The 21561-nt window shown below is 61.4% G+C and overlaps 3 protein-coding genes across 7 annotated transcripts; 2 read left to right on the forward strand and 1 right to left on the reverse strand.

Annotated features, from left to right (window-relative positions):
• The first annotated feature begins 1811 nt into the window (after positions 1 to 1811).
• Positions 1812 to 3878, forward strand: PPP1R27 (protein phosphatase 1 regulatory subunit 27). Its single transcript, XM_058852414.1, has 3 exons — positions 1812 to 2271; positions 3233 to 3383; positions 3583 to 3878. The coding sequence occupies exons 1-3, from the start codon at positions 2055 to 2057 to the stop codon at positions 3704 to 3706; spliced, it is 492 nt and encodes a 163-aa protein (XP_058708397.1). The 5' UTR covers positions 1812 to 2054; the 3' UTR covers positions 3707 to 3878.
• A 182-nt stretch (positions 3879 to 4060) lies between these two features.
• MCRIP1 (MAPK regulated corepressor interacting protein 1) lies at positions 4061 to 5988 on the forward strand. Of its 2 annotated transcripts, XM_058852416.1 has the most exons (5): positions 4061 to 4205; positions 4279 to 4397; positions 4481 to 4579; positions 4688 to 4788; positions 5592 to 5988. In XM_058852416.1, exons 1-4 carry the CDS (start codon positions 4198 to 4200, stop codon positions 4750 to 4752), a joined length of 291 nt encoding a protein of 96 aa, XP_058708399.1. In that variant the 5' UTR covers positions 4061 to 4197; the 3' UTR covers positions 4753 to 4788; positions 5592 to 5988. The 2 variants fall into 2 exon arrangements, with proteins under 2 accessions (XP_058708399.1, XP_058708398.1); XM_058852415.1 differs by having other exon boundaries at positions 4688 to 5988.
• A 3990-nt stretch (positions 5989 to 9978) lies between these two features.
• On the reverse strand, positions 9979 to 21018 carry GCGR (glucagon receptor). 4 transcript variants are annotated; one of them, XM_058852406.1, is made up of 14 exons: positions 20424 to 21018; positions 14471 to 14669; positions 14099 to 14195; positions 13796 to 13903; positions 12836 to 12957; positions 12631 to 12737; positions 12388 to 12541; positions 12029 to 12188; positions 11892 to 11952; positions 11590 to 11659; positions 11130 to 11435; positions 10977 to 11018; positions 10776 to 10910; positions 9979 to 10608 (listed from the first exon to the last, which is right to left on the reverse strand). In XM_058852406.1, the coding sequence occupies exons 2-14, from the start codon at positions 14537 to 14539 to the stop codon at positions 10474 to 10476; spliced, it is 1566 nt and encodes a 521-aa protein (XP_058708389.1). In that variant the 5' UTR covers positions 14540 to 14669; positions 20424 to 21018; the 3' UTR covers positions 9979 to 10473. The 4 variants fall into 4 exon arrangements, with proteins under 4 accessions (XP_058708389.1, XP_058708390.1, XP_058708388.1 ...); XM_058852407.1 differs by having other exon boundaries at positions 10468 to 10910; positions 11130 to 11268; positions 11347 to 11435; positions 20424 to 20652; XM_058852405.1 differs by having other exon boundaries at positions 10468 to 10910; positions 20424 to 20996.
• Positions 21019 to 21561: the final 543 nt, after the last annotated feature.

Below are 21561 nucleotides of genomic sequence, written 5' to 3' on the forward strand. Positions count from 1 at the left end.
CTGCTATTTCCAAACCTGCTGCTTGCTGCTGAAGGTATTTTGGTTAGAAAATATGCTATAAATGTCACAGGGAGGGCACAGTGAGGCTAGAGGACAACTGGGGGCACTTCTGCACCTCTCAGCGAGTGGAATGTGTGCTGGAGCAGTGGCACAGGGGTGTTGGACAACACCTATCTCTGTCTCCAGTGCCCTGGGAGCTGAGCCCCAGCAGAGTCCTGATGTGGTGTTCCATGCTTTGGGCACAGCAGCACCAGGGCTGAGGCTGAGCAGGCACCCACTCACCAAGGGATCAGGAAGGATTGTCCCTGATAGAACAGCAGCCAGGTGTGTGTGAGACCTGTACCTGCAGTTACATGGTGAAGATCTCTGAAGACATCTCCCTCCAGGACTGTGCCCCCACATGACTAAAGGTGGGCAGTGGCCACTGCTGCACCCAAACAAACCCAGCCATGCTGGTGGCTGGGCTGGTTGGTGACAGCTGCCTTGTCTTTTGGTGTGGGGAAGAAGGGAATCTCACTAGTAAACTCACTAGTAAAGTTCCACTGAAAGATGGTGTCTAGAATTGGACTCCAATAGGTCCATTTTGTACAGCCAGCTGAACTGTGATCAAGCAGTGTAGTGGTTCTCCTCTGTTCCTGGGCAGACACCCACTATACTCAGCTTAGAGGAGGTGCCTCTCCTAGCCCAAGGCTCTCTGTGGCAGAGCAGGAGCTTAGCCATCTATGTACATGCCTAATTGCTGTTCCAAGAAAGCAGGCTGGAAGTGTTCTGTTCCCAGCACTGAGCTTGGATGCCCTGTGCCATGTTCAGGCTCATCTAACCAGAAGCAGATGCTTGGCCCAGAGATCAATGCATTTGCCAGCAGATAAACAAATGCAGGAGTTCCAAGGTGTGTGGCTGGCTGTGCTGCTTGAGTTGGGGCAAGGGTCTGCAGCAGGAGGGGGCAGAGTGACATCCCTGACTCCTAAAGCAGCATAGGGATTTTTTCAGCACACCTGCCTGCACAATCCCTATCAACATGACAGAGCACAAAACGCTTGAGTGTCTGACAGACCCAAACTTTGATGGGAGAAAAACTGGTTGCTTTAAACCCTTGATGGACCTGAATGATTCCTCTGTGGCAGATGGTTCTGTTTTGGGTCATGACAGTGTAGCTGGAGAGTATCAGAGGCAGGAGTTGTCTGGTGGTGGTGCTATTCTTCTGCTGTTCCTCTACAGCTGCTTGCAGTAGCCTGCCCTCAGCAGCAGCAGCTGCTTCCCTGTCTCAAGTAGGACAGGAAGCATCAGGGTCCAGCAGTGCAGGCATCTGGTTCTGCACCTGTCTCAGGATCACCAGCGGCACCTCTGTCCTCGCAAGGGCACAGGGGGCATCTGACTCAGGTTGTGCTCCCATGCTGGGCTGTGTGCTGCCACACTTGTGCTGGGCAGCACAGCTCTTCCTGCTCCTTTCAAGTTGTCCCCTGCAGCTACAGGAGGGTGACAGCTCTGCACGTGTTTGTGACCACAGCCCTGGCACATCCACACTGCACTTGCCAGCTGGGACACAAGTGTCCGGTTCCTGTGTTGCTGGTTGTGCCCATGCCCCTTCCCCCAGAAGGGCTTGATGTTGGGAAATTGCTTCCAGGCTACCCATGCAAGAGTAGATTTGACCCCTTGGATAGGCACATCAACAGGTGGGTGGTAAGATGAGACACCAACTTCTGCCCAAAAGTGGGAGGCTGCAGCCTGGGCGGCTCAATTACGAAGCATCATGGCAAATAGCATGAGCTGCATGTCCCCAAAATAGCCCAGGGGAGGCTTTATAATGTGGTCCTCCCAGAGAATCATCAGTCCTGGGCCAAGGTGAGCTGCAAGTGCCAGGTGCCACCTCCTGCATGTGACTCAAGAGTGCAGAAGAGCAGGGTGGCTGCCACTTCCCTGCAGCAAGGGGACACTGACACAGGAGCACAGCAGTGCAGGGCCGGCACAGATCTATAGCGAGGAGGGCCCCTGACAGGCAGAAGAGGAGACAGCAGTGCAGTGAGGGGCCGGGGCTGAGTGCTGAGCACCCCCCCATGCCGCTGTGCCTGAAAGCTCCTGTCAGCATGAGGGACTATTGCCCCTTGTCGGGGCCGCGATACGGCCGCTACGCGCCGCGTCTGAGGGCCTCGCGCACTGTGCACTTCCCGAACGACGTCGTCTTTCAGGACCACATCAAGCAGGGGGACCTGGAGCAGGTGGGCAGGTTCATACGAGCCAGGAAGGTGACACTGGACACCATCTACCCTTCTGGTGAGTGCTGCTGGTTGGCAGAGCTGGGGTAGAGCAGCGGCACAGCTTGGTGGGGCTGTGAGGGACACCGGAGCTGGGCAGTGGGCCACCTGCAGGACTGGAGCAAGCCAGGCCTCTCCCTAGCAAGGAGCAGTGCCCAGCAGGGCCCAAGAGCCCCAGGCCAATGCCCCAACATCTCCCCTCAACAGCACAGTCAGTGCATGCTGTGGAAAGGGGGAGCTTGGCTTCTGGGTCTCTGTAATGCACAATTGAGCACCTACAGCGTGGTGGGACCTCAAGGAGCAGCAGCAAGCACAGGCAAGTCTGTGAGCTCTGGGCAGGACAGTGGGGCTCCTGCCTTTTCCCCAGACTGCCGGATCTGCACTGGTTCCTGGCTCCGCCTGTTTCTCACAGGCACTGCTCCCTGTCTGACTGGGGGCTCATGGGGAAAGCTTCGTGTTCTGTTTGCCTCATCAGCAACTGTTTATGGAATGCCTTGATCTGCACAGGCTGATGCAGAGCCCACATTTGTCGTTCTACTTGTGCTTGGCTTCAGCTTCTGCTCTCACAAGGCCGTGGAGACAGAGGCTCAAATGAGCCTGGGCTTCTTTCTGTCCACAACGATTCTTCGTTAGTAAGGAGCTTCTGAAACTCAGTCAGAGCAGGACGCCAGAGACGTTTCTCATGTCTCCGTGTGAGTCCTGTCCGGGACTCAGAGCAGCTGCTCTAAGGGGCAATTCCTTCTCCCTCCCTCTGCCCTGCCTATCCGGGGCAGTGGGTGCTGCACCATCCCAGACAGGGTATTTATGCTGCAGAAGGGCAGCAGGAACCCACAGCAGCTCCTCTGGCTTTCTGTTTTGTTTCCCCACAGTCCTCTCCCTGAGGAGAGTTCCTGCACCCCTTTCCTGAGCTGTGCACAACTTGTGAATTCAGCACGGAGAGCCCTTGCCTGGGCCAGGGCTAACACCTCCTGTCCCTTCAGGCATGGCAGCCCTCCATGAAGCCGTGCTGACGGGAAACCTGGACTGTGTCAAGCTCCTGGTGAAATACGGTGCTGACATCCACCAGAGAGATGAGAACGGGTGGACGCCCCTACACATGGCCTGCAGCGACGGCTACGCTGACATAGCCAGGTAGGGGCTGTGAAGGCCTGCCAGTACTGAAAAGCCTGAGAACCGAGAGCCCCGGGCTGGAGCAGAGTCTCCGTGGCTCCTTCGGGGGGTGCCCGGTCCCTGCGCTCCGCCTGGGGCTTCTCGGGCCGTGCCACTCGCGGCGATGGAGGCTGCGGGGCCAGGCCCGCCCGGGCCGCCGGCTCAGCTCCGCGTCCTGCAGGTACCTCCTGTCCCTCGGGGCCAGCCTGGAAGCCACCACTGATGACGGCGAGAAACCCTCGGACCTCATCGACCCCGAATACGAGGACCTGGTGCAGCTCTTCGGAGCCTCCGCGCTGCGCTGAGCCGGGCACGGCCCGACAGCCTCGGGGCCGGGCCGGGGGGCTGCGCCTGCCTGAGCCTGCTCGAGGGCCGGGGCTGCGCCCGGGCTGGGCCCGGGCGCCGGCCGGGCAGCGGCGCTCGGTACTGCGAATCGGGAACCACTTTGTACTTTTCCAATAAAGCATCTCGGTTACCGCCTCCGCTCAGCGCCTCCGCTCACGGCCGGGCCGGGCCCCGCGACAGGCGGGGCGCGCGCGGGAGGGGGCGTGGCCAGCATCGCGCACAGCCGCGCCTGCGCGGGGCTGCGCTCGCCGCCGGAGAGGGCGGGGTTGCGCCTGCGCGCTGCGGCGCTTCCGTCCGTGGCGCTGCGCAGGCGGGAGGGCCCGGGTGAGGGGCGCGCGTTGCCCGGCGACGGGCGGGGGGCGCCGCGCGGCCTGGCTCGGCCTCGCCTTCCTCCCGCAGCCCCGCCGAGCCCCTCCGGCCCCGCCGAGCCCCGCCGAACGCCGCCGCCGCCATGGCCAGGTGAGCCCCGCCCGGCCCCGGGCCCAGCGCGGCCCCGGGCCCGGCTCAGTTCCCCCCCGCGCTCCGCTTGCAGCTCCCCCGTGTCCCGGGTGGTGTACAACGGAAAGCGGAGCGGCGGCCCGCGCTCCCCCGGCGCCGGCAGCGAGATCTTCACGCCGGCCCACGAGGAGAACGTGCGCTTCATCTACGAGGGTGAGCGGGGCGGTGGCGCTGGGTGTGGGGCGCGGGGGGCTCGGGGCGACCGAGGCGAGCGGCCCCTGTCCCTGTCCCTGCAGCCTGGCAGTGCGTGGAGCGCGATCTGCGCAGCCAGATGGGCTCCGAGCGCGGCCTGGTCGAGGAGTACGTGGAGAAGATGCCGAACCCCAGCCTGAAAGGTGCGGGGGACAGGGGCACCGCGCCGGCTCTGCCGGCCCGGGGGTTGCGAGCGCCGGGCGGGGGCTGTGCTGCCTCTGCCCCCAAAGTCTTTCCTGTCTCCCTTGCAGCATTTAAACCGGTCGACCTGGGTGATCTGAAGAGGAGGAACACACAGGATGCAAAGAAGTCTTAAAGCGGGTCCTCCCTGCGGATCGGCTGCTCTCCTGAGGTCCTCAAGCAGATTTAATTTGAGATTTTGTGTTGATTTCCTCCTCTGGTCTGTCCTCCTAAAAGCCCGCGGGAGAGCCAGTCAGCTTTGGGGTTGGCTCTGAAGCTGCCTGAGGTCGAGGATGCTTAGGGCCTCACCGAGACTGCCCAGAGCCTGTTGCAAAGGATTCCAGCACCCCACTCATAGCTTTCTCTGGCCTCAAACTGTCCTTCCCCACTTCATGCTGAGCAACCCGATCCCCTGTTCCCCTCCTGTCGCTGCCCTCTGTGCTAGGCTGGGCAGGGCCGAGGCAGATGCGCTGTTGGATCGGGCAGCGCGGGGTCTCTCTTTCCCCTATGCACCGAAGGTCCACAGCTGCTGGGGCTGGCTGAGGGCAGGAGGCACAGTCAAGTCTGTTCCTGTGCCTCCAGACACAGGGGCAACCCGTGTCCAGCCCTGCTGTGCAGCTGAGGGCTGGGCAGACCATAGCCAGGCTCCTCCCAGTTCCACTGTGGCAGCAAGTTACTGCCTGGGCTGCTTGCTGCCAGAGCACGTGGGCTGCATCTGAGGCCACGTTTTCTACCTGCTTAGATCAGGCCTGGTCCCTGTGGTGCTGGAGGGGAAGCTGTTCCTCTCCCTACAGATGGAGTGGTGGAGTGTCAGCACCAGCCCCAGTCTCCTGAGAGGTGCTCAGAGGGACCTGGGCCACCTGCAGCCCCACAGGAGACAGTGGCCATGGGGGCAGCTGTGGGGCTGCACGGAGCAAGGCTCAGGAGCTCCTTGCCCTGGCAACGCTGCAGTTTTGTACTAACACCGTTTTCCAGATACGCACCCTTGGAAGAGACCTGGCCACCAGCTCAGCCTGCGTGGCTGTAGGTGGTAGAACCACACCGGGGTGCTTCTGTAAGCCACTGACTCCTGGCACTGCGTGGATGGTTCCTGCATCCTTGCCTGAGCCTGAGAGAGTGACTGTGTCAGCTTCGCCCACCTGAGCTGCTGGGCTGCTCCGTGGGGAGGGATGGCAGCCCCTGCCCGCCTGTGCTGCGAGCTGGCGGGGATGGGGCTGTCAGGCCTGCCCAGAACCAGTGGCTGTGGGGAGGGCTGCAGGGACTTGGGGCTGCCGATACCTTTCCTTTGTTGAGTCCTTGAGTTGTACTGTACCCTTTCCTTTCTGTGGTATGTCACTTGAGGAGTGTTGTAAATAAACTCTGGTGTCCTTTTGGGGCTGCCTTGGTGTGGTGCTGCAGCCTGGCCCAGCTCTGGGTTGTGAACAAGGGGCAGAGAGCAAGAGCTGTGTTTATTTTCCACAAAGGGGCCTTGGCCTTGCACTTGCTGGGGCTGTTGATTTCCCTGTGGGCAGGTGCAGCGTGTGGCACATTGCCCTTGGGCTCGGGCTGTGCTTCGGGCAGCCAGCATCCTGGGAGCTGTCGCTGCACCCAGGATTTAAATGTTGAGACTATTAATACCCTCATATCCTCTTCCCTCTCCTGCTTTAATGGCATTTAGGCTATACTTAGCATTGCTAGAATTTCTGCTTGACTGCATCTTGACACTTACCATGACCCTGTTTACCTCCCATCACCAAAACATTCCTGCTGCTTGGTTCTGGCCCAGCAAGACAGGAACTCAGCTTCTATTGCCTCCCACCCCAGGCCCCACATCCCTGCAGCTGCAGGCAGTAGGGGACAGGGGATGCTGGCTGTCACTGTCATGGCCCCTCTCCTTTGTCTCTTCTGGCAGGATGGGCCCTGTGGTGTGTTCAGGGAGCCTGACAGGCCAGTGGGGCTGCCCCGGCTCGAAGCCCTTGGCATGTCCAGAGCCATGTCCTGTGTCCAGGCAGGCTGCTGTTCAGCTGCCATGGAACCCAGCACTGTACCCCTGTCTGGGCACCCATCTGGGGCCAGCCCTGGTCTGCAGGAACCCACATGCCCCTGGCCACGAGGGCCCCCTACAACCCCACTAGCCTCTGCCTTGTTTTCCTCTCTACTTGGGCACAGTAAAGCCAGAGGCAAGGCAGCTGCTCAAACTCTAATGAAATGTACAAAAAACATTCTATAAGCAAGTGATTTTTATAAAGACTAATGCCAAATTGCAGGGCAGGGATGGTGAGGCAGTAGGGGGAGGTGCTGGCTGTTAGGGGTGTGAGGAGTGAGGCCACAGGCCAGAGAAATCAGGCTGTTTACCTATAAAAATCGGCCTCATCAGGGTTTATTTCCCTGTGCCTTGGACACGGTGCTCTTCATTAGATTAAAGGGTGGGAGGAGGAGAGGAACGTGTTTGTCATCAAATTAGGTGGTGGGAAGAGGCCTGGCAGAAGGCAGAATCGACTTAGGAGACCAATTTGTGGTGCTCAATTCCCTTGATAAAGGGAGTTTTCCTGCAAGGCGCCGCACCGAGGGGTACCTAGCTGTGCTGGGGCGGTGCCTGGCCACATCAGGAAAGGCACTGGCTGGGGGACATGGCCCAGTTTGGGGTGAGGAACTGGGCCAGCGCCATTCCATGCCTCGGAATGAACTCCAGAGAGACTGGCACCATGGCTGCACTGTGGTGTCTGCAGAGGAGTCTCTGCTTAGGACAGTGAGGTACTGGCGTGGGCTGCCTGGAAAGGCAGTGGGTGCTTGGGTGCTCCATGCCTGGAAATGCTCAGCGCCAGGCTGGACGGGGCTCTGAGCAGCCTGGTGTGGTGCCGGTATCCCTGTTCACTGCAGGGGCTGGGCCAGGGGACATCTAAAGGTCCCTTCCCACCCAAACCTCCCACAAGTCTGGCCAGGCTCCTGTCAGCACCTTCATCCCCCTGAATACCAGGAATGAACGGCTCCCATCGGGCAGCCAAGGGCAGCGCCTCTGTGTGTGTGTGTGTGTGTGTGTCTGTGTGTGTGTCTGTGTGTGTGTCTCTGTGTGTGTGTGTGTGTGTGTGTGTGTGTGTGTGTGTGTGTCTGTGTGTGTCTGTGTGTGTGTGTGTGTCTGTGTGTGTGTGTGTGTCTGTGTGTGTCTGTGTGTGTGTGTGTGTCTGTGTGTGTGTGTGTGTCTGTGTGTGTCTGTGTGTGTGTGTGTGTCTGTGTCTGTGTGTGTGTGTGTGTGTATGTGTGTGTGTGTGTGTGTGTGTGTCTGTGTGTGTGTGTCTGTGTGTGTCTGTGTGTGTGTGTGTGTATCTGTGTGTCTCTGTGTGTGTGTCTGTGTCTGTGTGTCTGTGTGTGTGTGTGTGTCTGTGTGTGTGTGTGTCTGTGTGTGTGTCTGTGTGTGTGTGTGTGTGTGTCTGTGTGTGTGTGTCTGTGTCTGTGTGTGTCTGTGTGTGTGTGTGTGTGTGTGTGTGTGTCTGTGTGTGTGTGTCTGTGTGTGTGTGTGTGTGTGTGTGTGTGTGTCTGTGTGTGTGTGTGGTGTACATTGTGTGTGGGGTGTAGGTGTGTGCTCAGGTGTGTGGGCTGTGCTGCCTGAGCTGTTCCTTGGTGTGGGGGTACAGCCGAGTGCTGGCAGTGCCAGGCCAGGGCAGGTAGGGGTGCTGTTCCAGCAGCTCTGCAGTGATGGGGAAGGACAGTGCTGCAGTGCCACAGGAGCTGTGTCCTTGGGCTAAGGCCAGCCCCACTTCCAGGGAGGTCCCAGGAGCAGCGTTGCCTCCTGACCCAGCTGTCCTGGGGGCTGTAGTTACCGTGGTTATCGGGGAGCTGCTGGCCAGATCATGTAGCTCTGTGGGAGCTGGGGGTGACTGAGGCACAGGGCTGCGGACTCAGCCCTGCAGCACAGGCAGTGCCCGGCTCTGGGACACATCTGGCTGGCACAGGTGCTATGGGACACGTCCTGGTGCAGGCAGACATCCTGTGCTTGCTCGGGGCTCTTGGGCACCAGCAGACACCATCCCTCCTTGGGGCTGTTGGGTGACAGGGGTTGTGGGACATGGGGCAGTGCTGGGGGCTGCCCCTCAGTGCCAGGGGACACAGGACACTTCCACAGGATACCCATGGGCTGGGGCTGGCTCGAGGTCCCTGAAGGGTCTCCATCATTGTGTGGCACACAAAGGGCCACCCTATGGGCGAGGTGTGGGGGCCAGCCTGGCTCCAGCAGGGTTGGGGGTCGACAGTCGGCTGTTGCTGTAGCAACACTGAAGCAACAGGCGCAGGGCACGGCCCCGTGCCATGACCATATTTACCTTCCCAGAAACTGCTTTGTGCTCCAGCAATTTGCCTCAATTAGGCTTGTTACCACATCAGGAAGGCCGCAGTGACGGCAGCGGCTGTAGGGCCGTTGTCTCCGCGGGGGCTGCCTGGGCCGCTCTGGCACCATGGCTGTGAGCAGGGTGATCCCTGTCCTTCTCTATTCCTGTGCCCATCCCTGCACTTGGGGGCCTGGGCAGGCCCCCAGCCCTGTGCTCCCCTCCCCTCGCCCGTTTCGCCACAGTCCCTCTGTTCTCACAGCCCCACGGTGCTGCTGCCGCTGCCCCACAGCCCCAAACCCCACAGCCCTGACCCTCTGTCCCGTCTCCGCTGCTCCCATCCCCGCTGCCAGCGCTGCGCTGGCTCTCGGGCGCCGGGTCCTGCTCGGCCAGGGCAGACAGCAAGTTGTCGAGTAAACAGAGGAAAATTACTGTGTGCTGGGCTGGGCTCTGCTGCCGGAGCCAAGCTCTGCGTGGCCTGGGCCATTTCTTTGGCGGTGCCGGTGCTCCGGGAGCAGACAGCGCGGCTCCCGACGGCTGGCGCGGGTGGCAGGGCCACCACGGCCACGCGGGGCGGGGGATGCTGCGACACGCTGCGATTTACCGAGGGGGCTCTCACCCCCCGCTCAGCACGCCCTCTGTGCCGGGCTGGGTACGGGCCTTGGACAACCGGGACCGCCACCCGCTCGGGGCCAGGTGGGGCGGAGTGAAGGGTGGTGATGGGCAGTGCCCACGGCGGGGGTCACGGCGGGGCGGCTGTCCGAACCCAGCCGGGGAGCAGCACCAGCCTAATCCCCACACACCAGGCGATTGTGGTGCCCAAAGCTGCGGCATCCGGGCTTAGCGCTCATGTGCGCAGCACAAGCCTCTTAGGCCAGCGCTGTGAGCCCTCCCCAGCCGGCCCGGCCTCTCGGCACAGCGGTCTTGCAGCCCCACACCCCACTGCTGCTCACGGAATTCAGCGCTGCCCGCGGCTGATGCCCGGCCTCGGCCTGGGCCAGCTACCGGGAGAGCGGGGGTGCCGCGGGCAGAGCCAAATGATTTAATTAAGGGCTCCTGGCAGCGAGAGGACAGAGCCGATTAGCGGCCAAAGGAAAGCGCGTGCTGGGGGAGCTGGAGCCCCGGCCGGCAGCGCTGCAGCGGCTGCAGCTGCTGCACGTCTGCCCCACTGACTTGTGCAGCACCGTGGGGCAGGCAGCAGGGCAGCAGGGCTGCTGGGCTGGGGCTCTGGCAGTGGGGCAGTCAGTGGGGCTGTCTTCTGGTGCAGCCTATCCCTGCCAGGTGCCAGCTCCTCATCCATGGCTGTGGCTTGGGAGCATGGTCCACACGTGTCACATGTCCCCAGTGTCCCCAGAGCCCACAGAGAGGCACACGCGGAGCTGGCCCTGCAGCCCGGCACGGGCCCACATCTATTTACAGATATGACAGATAAATTACAGCACTGCGCACAGCGACTCGAAGGTGCACGGGGGCAGCACCATAGGACAAACTCCCACCCCCATAGATCCCCCTGGCCCCACAGTTCCCCCTTCCAGAGGTCCAGGTCCCACTTGCCTGCCTCACTGTGTCCCTTGTCCATGTGCCCACTGCAGCACCCTCACCAGGGTGGCAGGTCCCAGTGCCCGCCAGCACCTGGGGAGGTCAGGGCAGGGAACGGCGGCATCCCAGCAGCTCAGCACAGCCCTCCCGCCCGGCTGCGGGTTCAGAAGTGGCTCTCAGCCGTGGTCTCGGGAAACTCATAGCAGTGGTGATGGCCCCCCAGGGCGAGGTGCTCGGCAGTGCCGCGCCCACTCCTCTCCAGGCGTTGGGAGCTGGGGTGGGGGGCCAGGCTGCGCCCCAGCCCGTTGGTGCAGCCACTCACCAGCTGGTGCTTCTCACAGGTGCTGCCAGCGCCGTTGCGGGCACTGGGTCCGTGGCTGTAGGTGTGTTTGTACTCCTCAGCCAGGTCCTTCCCCAGCTTCCAGCGCTGCCACCGCTTCAGCAGCTCAGCCTGCACCTGCGGGCAGCAGCTGTCAGTGTGACCCTGTGCCCCAGCTGCCCGTGCCCCCACTGTCCCACTCACCTCCTTGTTGACGAAGCAGTAGAGAATGGCCACTAGCATCCCCTGGGAAGAGGGAGGAGAGGTATAAAGTGCATAACCAGGCCTCAGTCTAGTCCCTCCTGAGACTCAGTCTCCCCATGGAGGGCTGGTCCTGTCCCCACAGGACAGCCTCACCTGGAAGGAGCTCAGGAAGAGGTCGAAGAAGAGCTTGACGTAACGCAGCGTGCCCTGGGCATGCTCATCTGTGATGAAAGCGAAGACCACCTCGTGGATGCCCAGCAGTGGGATCAGTGTCAGTGTGGACTTGGCCAGCCTGTGGGATGGGGTCACCGGGTGGACACACATGCGTGTGCACCATGGGAACACAGGGTGAGCCATGTCCAGCACCCACCTGAACTTGTAGTCAGTGTAGCGCATCTGGTGTGCACGGAGCTTGGAAACAAGGATCTGAATGATGCGGATGAAGATGAAGAAATTGATCTGCAATTGAATGGAGTGAGCCATCAAGAGCACAGGCAGTGCCAGAGGCATGGGCAGACAGGACACCTCTGTTCCCCTGCCCTCAGCAGCCCTTCTCAGAGCCATCTTGGGGCCTGTGAGAGAGACATCGAGCAAGGGACTGCAGTGGGCTCACCAGGATGGCCAGGAACACGGGGAAGCGAAGGATCCACCAGAAGCCCATGTTGTTGTTCGTGGACCAGCACCTGCAGAATGGAGGGATGGGGACTGCCAGGAAGCCCCTTGACCAGGCAGCTGCTGGAGTCTGGCATAGCATTGGCAGCCTGAGCCACACAAGCACTAAGGCCCAGCACCCTGCTCCTTGCATGGGCAACGGTGTGGGGTCTCTCCAGGGCCATCACAACATCCCTACAGTCCCACATGCACCTACCTGTGCCCTGTGCCCCCCTGCAGCCAGCAGCTGGAGCTGGTACTCACTGTATGTTTTCGTAGAGGAACTTCACGATGACCCAGGGAATCAGGAACAGCATGGGCGCCCCTGAGGGGAGGTGAGCAGAGGACAGGTGAGGCACAGCAGAGGACAGGGTCAGTGGGGCCAGCCCACCCACACTCACCCCAGCCGATGCACAGATAGAGGGTGAAGTAGCTCCTCTCGGAGAAGACGGCCACCACCAGCAGGTTATGCAGGTAGATGCCTTCCACCAGCAGCCAGCAATAGTTGGCCACGATGCCGTACTGCATGAAGACCGTGGCTGCCCGGCAGCCTGCGGCTGCCTGTGGGCAGGGGTCAGGGCTGCAGCACTGCAGCACTGCAGCACTGCAGCACTGCAGCACTGCAGCACTGCCTGTGTTTGTGTGCCTGTGCCCCCAGCCCTACCAGTGCCACCAGATTCGTCTCACTGGTGCCCTCAGACCAGCCAACCCCCTGCCCCACCAGCACTGCTGTCCCTGTCCCTGCCAGAGCCGCACTGACCTCGTCGCTCAGCCAGACCTGCACGTTGTAGCCATCGATCTTGTCACTGTAGTGGGTCTTGAGCAGGGCGTCAATGACCAGCACAGAGACGCCCTTCAAGATGAAGGAGGCGAAGAGGTTCATATGGATGTAGTTCCTCATGCAGTGCAGCTTGCTGTGGATTTGGGGCCATTGTCAATGCCTGTGCACAGGCCCCCAGCCTCCACCTGCCCACCCTGTGGACAGCCATGCCCAAACTCCCACCTGAAGCCCAGCAGCAGGGCCAGGGCAAGCAGCAGTGCACACAGGGACACAGAGTAGCCCACAGTGTACATCACCTTGAAGCTGCCATAGGTCTTGGCAAATTTTTCCTGGAAGAGGAGGGAGGGAGTGAGAGCAGGGGCAGATGGGGGAGCAGGCAGGGGGGCAGACAGGGACCCCCACACCCCTGCTACCCAGATCTGCCCACCTGCGCCTTTAGGTCCTCGTCATCCTGCTCACACTGTGTAGCATCGCGCAGGGACTGTCCCCGTGGCCCTGTCACCCACTGTCCGTCTGGCCCACAGGTCTTGAAGACGTGTCTGTGCTTCACTGAGAGGGGAGGGGATGGTGGCCTGTGCCAGCCCCAGCGCCCCTGTGGGCAGCGTGCACTGGCCCAGGTGTGACTGCCTGCAGCAGCACACGCACGCAGCACACAGGTGTTCCCAGCGCATAGGTGCACATGTGTGAGCACACTGCACACGTGTGTGAGCACACTGCACACGTGTGAACACACTGCACACGTGTGTGAGCACACTGCACACGTGTGAACACACTGCACACGTGTGAACACACTGCACACGTGTGTGAGCACACTGCACACGTGTGTGAACACACTGCACACGTGTGTGAACACACTGCACACGTGTGTGAGCACACTGCACACGTGTGAACACACTGCACACATGTGTGAGCACACTGCACACGTGTGAACACACTGCACACGTGTGAACACACTGCACACGTGTGTGAACACACTGCACACGTGTGAACACACTGCACACGTGTGTGAGCACACTGCACACGTGTGTGAGCACACTGCACACATGTGTGAATGCTACACACGTGTGAACACACTGCACACGTGTGAACACACTGCACACGTGTGAACACACTGCACACGTGTGTGAACACTGCACACGTGTGTGAGCACACTGCACACATGTGTGAATGCTACACACGTGTGAACACACTGCACACGTGTGTGAGCACACTGCACACATGTGTGAACACACTGCACACATGTGAACACACTGCACACGTGTGAGCACACTGCACACGTGTGAACACACTGCACACGTGTGAACACACTGCACACGTGTGTGAACACTGCACACACATGTGAACACACTGCACAGCTGCACATGCACACGTATCTCCCTGCTGTTACCTTTCTGGTACCAGGGCAGGAACCAGGGGCAGGGCACACTGGCTGTGCTGTTGGGCATCGTGTCAGGCCAGCATGAGAACTTGTCGAAGGTGCGGTTACAGACCAGCTCTGCAGAAGGACAGGAGCTGGTGGTGCTTTGGCCTCACCCTCTTTCTGGGTGCTAGGATCTCCACTGGCCCCTCTGCTCTATCCCCCATCCTCCTGGGACTGTGTTGGTGGTTCCTCTGCCCCATCCCCATCTCAATAGGACGCTGTCCCCACCCCATCCCACCAGAAGCCCACTGGACCCCCACAGGCACTGACCTGTGGGCGCAGGCAGGCGGCTCATGTTGCGCTGGCACTCTTCGCTGTACTCCTTCCATCTCTCAACGACATTATCCGTGATCTGGGCAGAGGGGCCCTGCAGGCACCAGGGAGCATCACCCATAACACGTGTCCTGCTCGCAGGGGCCACCATGCTGTGCCAGGCAGTGACCCCAGCTTGGGGACAGCCACAGGCAAGTGCAGGCCAACATGCCATGCCATGTCTCGTGGATGGCAGGGGAGGCAGAAAGGGGCACCAGCTGCTGGACCACATGCCATGGTGAGAGGATGCAGAGGGATGGGTGGATCAGTGGGAGTCCTGTGGGCTGAGCATGGGACAGAGCACCCTTGTGTACAACAGCCCATCCTTACCTGGCAGCAGAGCAGCAGCACCAGGAGGGTAAAGAGATGTGGCTGGGACATCCCTCCTCTGGACCACATGCATAGGACACAGCGCAGGACACACGGCTTCCTACTGGCCCTCAGCAGCTTCTCCACCCTGGTGGTGACGGCCCTGGCATGTGGGCAACCCTGTGCAAGATTCCTGGTCACGGGGACTCCTGGGACAGAGCTGGGGGACATGGGGCTGGGGGCAGGAGAGGTTGGAGGCAGCCACTCTGGCACAGAGCCAGCCCCAGTCATGGTGCCTCACTCCTGTCCTCATCCTCACCCGACCCTTCTTGGTGTTCACATTCAGCTATTTGTCCACTCATTTTTTCACCAAGCACCTGTATTATCCTCCCCAGGATGGCACTGGGACAGTGACCATGCAGGTTCTCTGCCTGCCAAGACAATTTCAGCCCCTGTGTGGCTGGAGTGCAGTGGCAGTGCTGCCTCCAGACCCCCAGAGAAAACCTGGGCTGGTGCCACCCCACACTGCTGCTGGGACCCAGCTGTGCATCGTTGCTAAATCCTGAGAACGCAGGACCCCCATGGTGGAAGGGACCCCTCCTCACACCTGAGCACCCTCTCAGGCAGAGAGGCTGGCACCTGGGCTCTCCCCATCTCCATGGTCTCTCGGACCTGGACCACTAACACTCAGCTGTGGTCTCGCAGCAGCACCCACTGAGGATGGCAGTGCCGGGGAGCCACGGAGAGCACGGGTGCCAGCAGGGATGGGGACACTGGCCATTAACCCACAGGGATTCTGGCTCGTGGAGCTGCTGTGGCTCTAGGACAAGCTCAGCTGGGCTGTGCCCCTGTGGGTCCATCTTCCCCAGCTCCTGCCAGCGACATGGGGACATGGTGTCCGGGTGCTCCACAGACCATGGCTCACGAGGTGCTGTAATTCCCTCCATCCCCCTAAGCCGGTTATGGGGCTCCTGAGCAGGATTTCAGCTCTTCCCACAAGAGCCCATTATGGCAGCAGCCCCATGGCACGGCCCGGCTGTGTGGGGTGAGGGCAGCTGAGCTGGGGGGGATGGGATGGACAGCAGTGCCAGTGCCACCACAGGCACTGTGGCATCATCCCCAGCCCCTGGGCTCCCCCTGGGCACCAGCCAGAGCATCGTGCTCCCCAACCAGTTCTGCTCCCAGGGCTTGCTGCTCTGCCTGTGTCTATTTTTATCCCTGGGAAAGTCGTGTTTCCTCTGTCCGTGCAGACCCACTTGCCATGTCGCAAGTGGCTGCTGGAGAAGCTCATTAATCAGCGCATGGGGCTCCAGATGCAGCTTGGGGAGCAGGACCTGCGATGGCCTTATTTAGCCAGTCCCAGGACAGAGGGAACTGTCTCCTGGGAAGTTCTCACTGGGTGGGCTCTGTGAATACAGACCTCTGTCGGGTGCCCACTAGCCACCTGACCATTCCAGAATTCCTGGTTTTGTCATCACTCCACCCCACCCCAGCAACACTGTTGCCCCACCAGTATCCCTGTCTTAGTCCCTCTCCCGTCCACCTCAGGATCCCTGTCTCTTTCCTCCCATGCTGGCCCCATGCCAGCATCCCTGTCCTTGTCCCCCTGCTAGCCTGATCCCACCATCCCTGTGCCCCCCTCCAGCCCCACATCATTCCTACCTGTCCCATCCCGCTGCCACCTATGTCCCAGTCCCACAGGAAAATCCCAGTGCCCATCCCTGGTCAAGCATCAGTCCCTGCCCTGGTTGTGAATGCTCCTCCAGGTCCACAGGTCACAGTGACTTGTTGTCAGCCCCTCGGCGCAGCTGGGGAGCAACTTTGGGGCAGAGGTGTCGCTATTTTTAGTTGCTGCAGTGGGATTTAGCAGCAGGGAGGCCTCTGCCCTGGACTCCCCCCATCTGGCAGCCGCTCCCCAGCCCTGGCCCCACTGTGGCCAAGCCGGGCAGACTGCACTGGGTGAGGGGTCCTGGCACAGGGGCCAGTTATGCTCCTCGCCCCAGCACGGGTCTTCCCCCTCACCCTGCCCAGGCCCTTTGCCCCAGCTGCCTGTGGTGCTGCACAGCCGTGGCACCGTGCCGGATCCCCGCTACCCACAGGACAAGGGGTCCCTGCAGACAGGGAGCTGTTTCCAGCAGAGATGTGGCTGTGCAGAAGTAGCCGTGGACCAGCTCTCGCTGGTCTGGTGCCAGTGGGCAATGGCAGAGAGGGAGCAGTGTCTCTGTGGTGGAACAGCAAGGTCTGGAGTGGCTGGGACCACTGGCAGCACAAGCACCTCCCCAGAGCTGGCACTGCCCAGCAGCTCTACCAGTTGGATGTGCTGCGGCCCCTCTCAGCTGTGCCCTGGGTGCTAGAGGCAGCCCTGCACGAGGGACTTGACCCCACATCCTCACCACCTCCTCTCACTCTGCTCTGCGCAACTGGCTCCCAGTGCCACGTCCCCTGCCCTGGCACCTCATCCCCAGCTGGGCCTGGGCTTTGGGGGATTCCCCACCACACCAAGTCACAAGCAGTGGGTGGAGAGTGCTGAATTGATGCCTCTGAGGGGCTGCAGTGCATGACAGTGGCTGTCCAAGGGACTTCTTCCCCACGTTGGTGTTGGACAATGTGGTATGCTCCTGTGTCATAGTTCAGCGGCTGCTGACCTTCATGGAGCCCAGGTTGAAAACACCCAGTATGGCTCCACTTGGAGCCATAGCCATGAAGAAGAGACCTTGTGCTGGGAGAGCAGGAACAAGGAGCCAACACTGGTATGGCTACGTGCAACACCACTTCTGGTAGCCCCAGTGCTGGGAGCCAGAGGGGTCAGACACAGGCACCATCATCTGTCCTCAGGGTGGGGCTGTCACTGGCATCTGCATTTGCCTTTCCCAAGCCAGCAGTGCCACCCCTGCAGCCACAGGGGCAAAGCAAGGACCCCTGTTCCCCCTGACTGGTGCCCCTGTGGCCCCCAGCTGACCTGCAGCTGATGGCCACTGCCACTGGCCCCAGGGTGGTCAGGAGGCAGGGGCCAGCCTAAGCAGGGTGCAGGGCAAACTGAGGACCTGGGTGCACTGCTGTCATGGCATTGGCATGGGAATGGATATGGCATTCTATAGGGAATGGACGGGAAAAGGCCTGTGTTAGGATTTCGCTCCCACTGATGGGTGTGCAGCCTCCATGCTACCTTGCAGCAGCTCTGTACCAGCATGGACCTGCCTAGGAAGAGACTCTCCTCATCCCATTGTGGTCAGCTTCCCCTGGGGATTTTTCCAACCTAGCCCCTCTGGCTTTGCTGCCATTGCACATGAACGAGCTCCACATCTGGGATCACTGCAGCCAATAGTCATGTGGATCAGTGGCTCAGTAAAGTCTCCATAGGACACTCGTGGGCATCTGCAACGTGACCTGGGAGCACCATGGCACAGCCACAGCCCTGCCCAAGTGCTGTGAGGCTGCTGCAGCCCCCCAGACCCTGTTCCCACAGGACTCTTCTCCACCCAGTGGGGTGGGCACCTGGCCTCCTGTGAGCACAGTCCTGCACCCAGCACAACCCCGTTGGCCTGGAGGCAGCTGTGGGGGCTGTGCGGCCTCTGGACATGGGGATTAGCCCCCCGTGCGCTAATGCGGTGCTTTCCACGGCTGGCTTGGCTTGGAGCTTGGAGCTACATGCCAGCACGGCAGGGGCTTTGGCACTTGGCAGGGGAGGGGACAGTGCTGGGCCAGAGCTGATGCAATGCCAATGCCAGCCTGGCCCTGCAGATGCTGCTCCACTTTCCACCCCGGACCACGGCAAGCGGGACAAGGCTAGGGGAGATGGCCATGGCACGGAGACCCAGGAGGCCTGTCCTGCACCATCCCTGCCCCGTGTCTGTGCTTGGGAATGTTTCCTACTCCCTTTCTCCATTCTTTCCTTGAGAACTAAGTACAAGGAACTTTGGCAGCAGAGGCACAACTGAGCAGCCCGGAACAGTCCTTGTGCTGCAAGGCTGTGACTTGTTTGCACAGAGCTACATGATTGTGGAAGCCCTGAGCAGCAGCACATGGAGAGAACTGACGTCACCAAGCACTGGTGATGTCAGATTCTGTGGCACCTTGGACCAAGAAAACCCAAACCAGCCCTGACAGTGTTTTTGTCAAAAGCAGCATAGGATGCAAAGAGGACAAATGCTCTTTGCATCACCTCCTCTACTGCCTGGTCACCACAAGGCAGTCAGGGGGCACCTGCACAGCTGCCCTGTACCAGAGAGGGACCATGATACTGCCTGGCAGCAGCCAAATTACCTTGCTGCCCAGCTGGCTCTGGCAAAGGGATGCTGAGCCACACAGCACCTCATCCCTGGCTCAAGGAAAGGGATGTTTTTGTTCATCACGTTGCATGAAAACCTATGAAACACAGAAGGAAGGCACAAGAGGCGCAGTGTGACACGTGTGGTTAGCATGTCACAGGGGAGGCACAGGGCTGGGAAAAGCCTAGGAAAAGGTCAGTGCAGACAGGCTAGTGCGCACACTCCCCTGCACTGGGAGCTCCACACGCGCCTACCCGACCAGCACATCTGCAGCCCCGGGTACAGCCAGACACCAGCCCCAGCAAGGCAGGGGGGGCTGGGGGGACCACACGTGCCCAGCCATCCACTGGTTCCTGCTGTGCACGGGCATGTGCACTCCACCCCAATGCTGGGGTAGATAAACAAGCACATGAAGATGCAGGATAAAGCAGGATGCAGTGGTGGAGCAAAAGGGGATGGAGCTGAGCAGCCATCCCATCTTCCCTGTGTCCGGATTCCCCTGCCCCTGTGCTTGCCTGGCACAGCGAGGTGCATGGAGATGCTGTGTTCAGTGGCTGGCTTTAGCCCTCTGCTGCTGATCAGGGTTTGTGGTCACATTTTTTCATTAACTATTTTTAATCCACATTTTGCCTATTCTCCGTTCAGCCTTTTCTCTTTTCCCCTCTCTAGGCAACAGAACATTAAAAAAAAAAAATGCACCACAGTGTGCGGAAAGGAGCAGGATTGGTGGGAAGCCACTAGAGCTGGCAGCTGGGGCAGCACTAACATGCTGACAAGGGGTCCTGCGGGCCCTAAATTTTCCTGCTGATGCAGAGACAAAATCACAGGGGAAATCACTGAATTTGGTGTGGGTCAGGACACCCGTGGCAGGCGCTGCATGGGGCAGGGTGCTGTGCCGTGGGATGCATGGCAAGGGCTGAGCAGAGCAGATGCTCTGTCCTCAGGCCATCCTGTGCGAGGGGAGCAGGCTGACCCCCGCGGCCCCTGCTTCCCTCACCATCCCGAGGGGAGTGCAGTGGCGGGCAGAGGGGACCCGCAGCAGCTATGAAGATGCACTTGCAACCAGGAGGACGGCAAGGTCACATACCCGACATGTCCTGGTTAAACAAAGCCATTTACCAACACCGTGTTGACACAGCAGAGCTTGGGACAGAGTCACAAAGGGCACTCGCACCAGGCCCCCGTAATACCCAGAGAGCTTGGGAAGAGCTGGGAACTGGCAAAGTGTCCCCTGCTTCGGCCCCTCGGCAGGAGACCTACAGGCACGGCTGTGCCCACAGCAAGGAGACCGCGGCGTCCCACCCCGACTAAGGGCTGCTCCGGGAATTACTCCCGACGCGACGGAGCTCAGCTGGAATCGCTGGCCGGGGGCTCACCATAGCCAGGGCAGAGCCCAGGGGTGCTGTGAGTCTGACGGCAGCGCCCCTGCCCAGAGACGCCAGCGGCAGCGGTGGGACGGGAAGCGGGCACAGCTCTGCCGGGACCCCAGCCCAGAACACCCATCACCCAGGGGCTCATTTTCCCCACAGCCGGCTCCCAGCATCCGGGCGGCTCTGGGAGCCTCTGTTCTGGGGTCCCGGGGCTCAGTTCGTGGCCCCGGGGTTGCGCAGTCGTCGCTCGAATCCACATCCCCGCGATGGGACGCGCGACATCCCGAGCTCGGCGGCTCTGGGCGCTCCCTGCCCTCCTCCCTTCCCTCCCCGTACCTGTCGGGGCTGGGCTCGCGGCGGCTCCCGAACGCATCTCGGGACCGGTGGGAACCGGGTCCGGCGCACTCGGCGAAAACTTTAGCGGAGCCGCGACGGCAGCGGCTGTGCCGACTCAGGGGGAGGGACCGGCTCGGGGGGAGGGACCGCGGGCGCGGAGCCACGTCCCGCCGCCCCGCTCCTCCCGCGGGCACGAGGGGGGCACAGCCCGGTGCCCCAGCCCCGCCCGAGCGCTTGGCGCTGCCCCCCGCATCACCGGCGGTCGCTCTCGGGAGCTGCGGGAGCGCCGCCGCTTGTCCCTGCCCCGCCCCACTCCCGGGCACCGGCTCGGTTCGGCGGCGGGGACGGGCGGAGCGGCGGGGGCAGCCGCGAGGGAGCAGGCCGGTGGCCCGTTCCTCCGGGAGGTTTCCCCGGTCCCAGCGCGCCGCCCGCTCCTGCCGTGCCCCGAGCTGGCTGCTCGGATCCCCAGGGACCGCCGAGAGCCGCCTCGACAGCCGCGCTCCGGCCACCGCCGGCCGTGACGGGTCAGCGTTTGCCGCCCCTGTCCCGCTGCAGGTAAACACAGCCCAGAAAGAGCGACCTACCGGGACCGGCTGGGGCTGAAGGGGGATCCGGGGGAGCCCCCGGCCTCGGGGTGCCCTGTCCCCGCCTCCCGGCACGAACACATTTACCTTGAACCATGCAGGACGTGTTGGTTAAGCCGGCCGTGGCAGCACTGGTACAGCCAGCACGAACCCCGGGCAGCGCAGCCCCGGATCCCCCCAGAGCTGCCTCCCTCGGGGTCCCACGCTGTGCAGCCGCCGCCGGCTGGAAGCCCCCGTGGGTGTGGGCAGAGGAGCCCGGGCACACGCTGGGGGCTGCGGGGGCTTTGGGGGAGGACTGAAAGCCCCCAGCTCTGGCTGGTGGGGGCAGAGCCGTGCCCTGGGGGAGCCCCTGCAGACAGCTGCGGGGGCCCTGGTAGAGGGCAGGGTGGGACCAGGGGGCAGCCAGCACAGACACGGCCACAGGCTGCTCCCAGCCCCATGTTCTCTGATGCTCAAGAGATAAGTAGTGCCCCCGCACTGCAGCTGTGGGCGCTGTGCTCACGGCTGTGTCTGGCACATCCTGTCCTGCCAGTGTGACTGCTGCAGCTCAGCTG

This window comes from Poecile atricapillus, chromosome 17 (assembly GCF_030490865.1).
Source record: "Poecile atricapillus isolate bPoeAtr1 chromosome 17, bPoeAtr1.hap1, whole genome shotgun sequence".
Classification (NCBI taxonomy): Eukaryota; Metazoa; Chordata; class Aves; order Passeriformes; family Paridae; genus Poecile; species Poecile atricapillus.

Excerpts from the sequence above, each read along its gene's own strand:
- PPP1R27 (XM_058852414.1), top strand. The coding sequence starts at position 2,055 with ATGCCGCTGTGCCTGAAAGCTCCTGTCAGCATGAGGGACTATTGCCCC. Across the intron at positions 2,272-3,232 it reads GGACACCATCTACCCTTCTG|GCATGGCAGCCCTCCATGAA; the intron begins GTGAGTGCTGCT and ends CTGTCCCTTCAG. Across the intron at positions 3,384-3,582 it reads GGCTACGCTGACATAGCCAG|GTACCTCCTGTCCCTCGGGG; the intron begins GTAGGGGCTGTG and ends CGCGTCCTGCAG.
- MCRIP1 (XM_058852415.1), top strand. Across the intron at positions 4,398-4,480 it reads CGTGCGCTTCATCTACGAGG|CCTGGCAGTGCGTGGAGCGC; the intron begins GTGAGCGGGGCG and ends CTGTCCCTGCAG. Across the intron at positions 4,580-4,687 it reads GCCGAACCCCAGCCTGAAAG|CATTTAAACCGGTCGACCTG; the intron begins GTGCGGGGGACA and ends TCTCCCTTGCAG.
- GCGR (XM_058852405.1), bottom strand. The coding sequence starts at position 14,539 with ATGTGGTCCAGAGGAGGGATGTCCCAGCCACATCTCTTTACCCTCCTG. Across the intron at positions 12,189-12,387 it reads AGGTCTGGCTGAGCGACGAG|GCAGCCGCAGGCTGCCGGGC; the intron begins GTCAGTGCGGCT and ends CCCTGCCCACAG. Across the intron at positions 11,436-11,589 it reads CCGTGTTCCTGGCCATCCTG|ATCAATTTCTTCATCTTCAT; the intron begins GTGAGCCCACTG and ends ATTCAATTGCAG.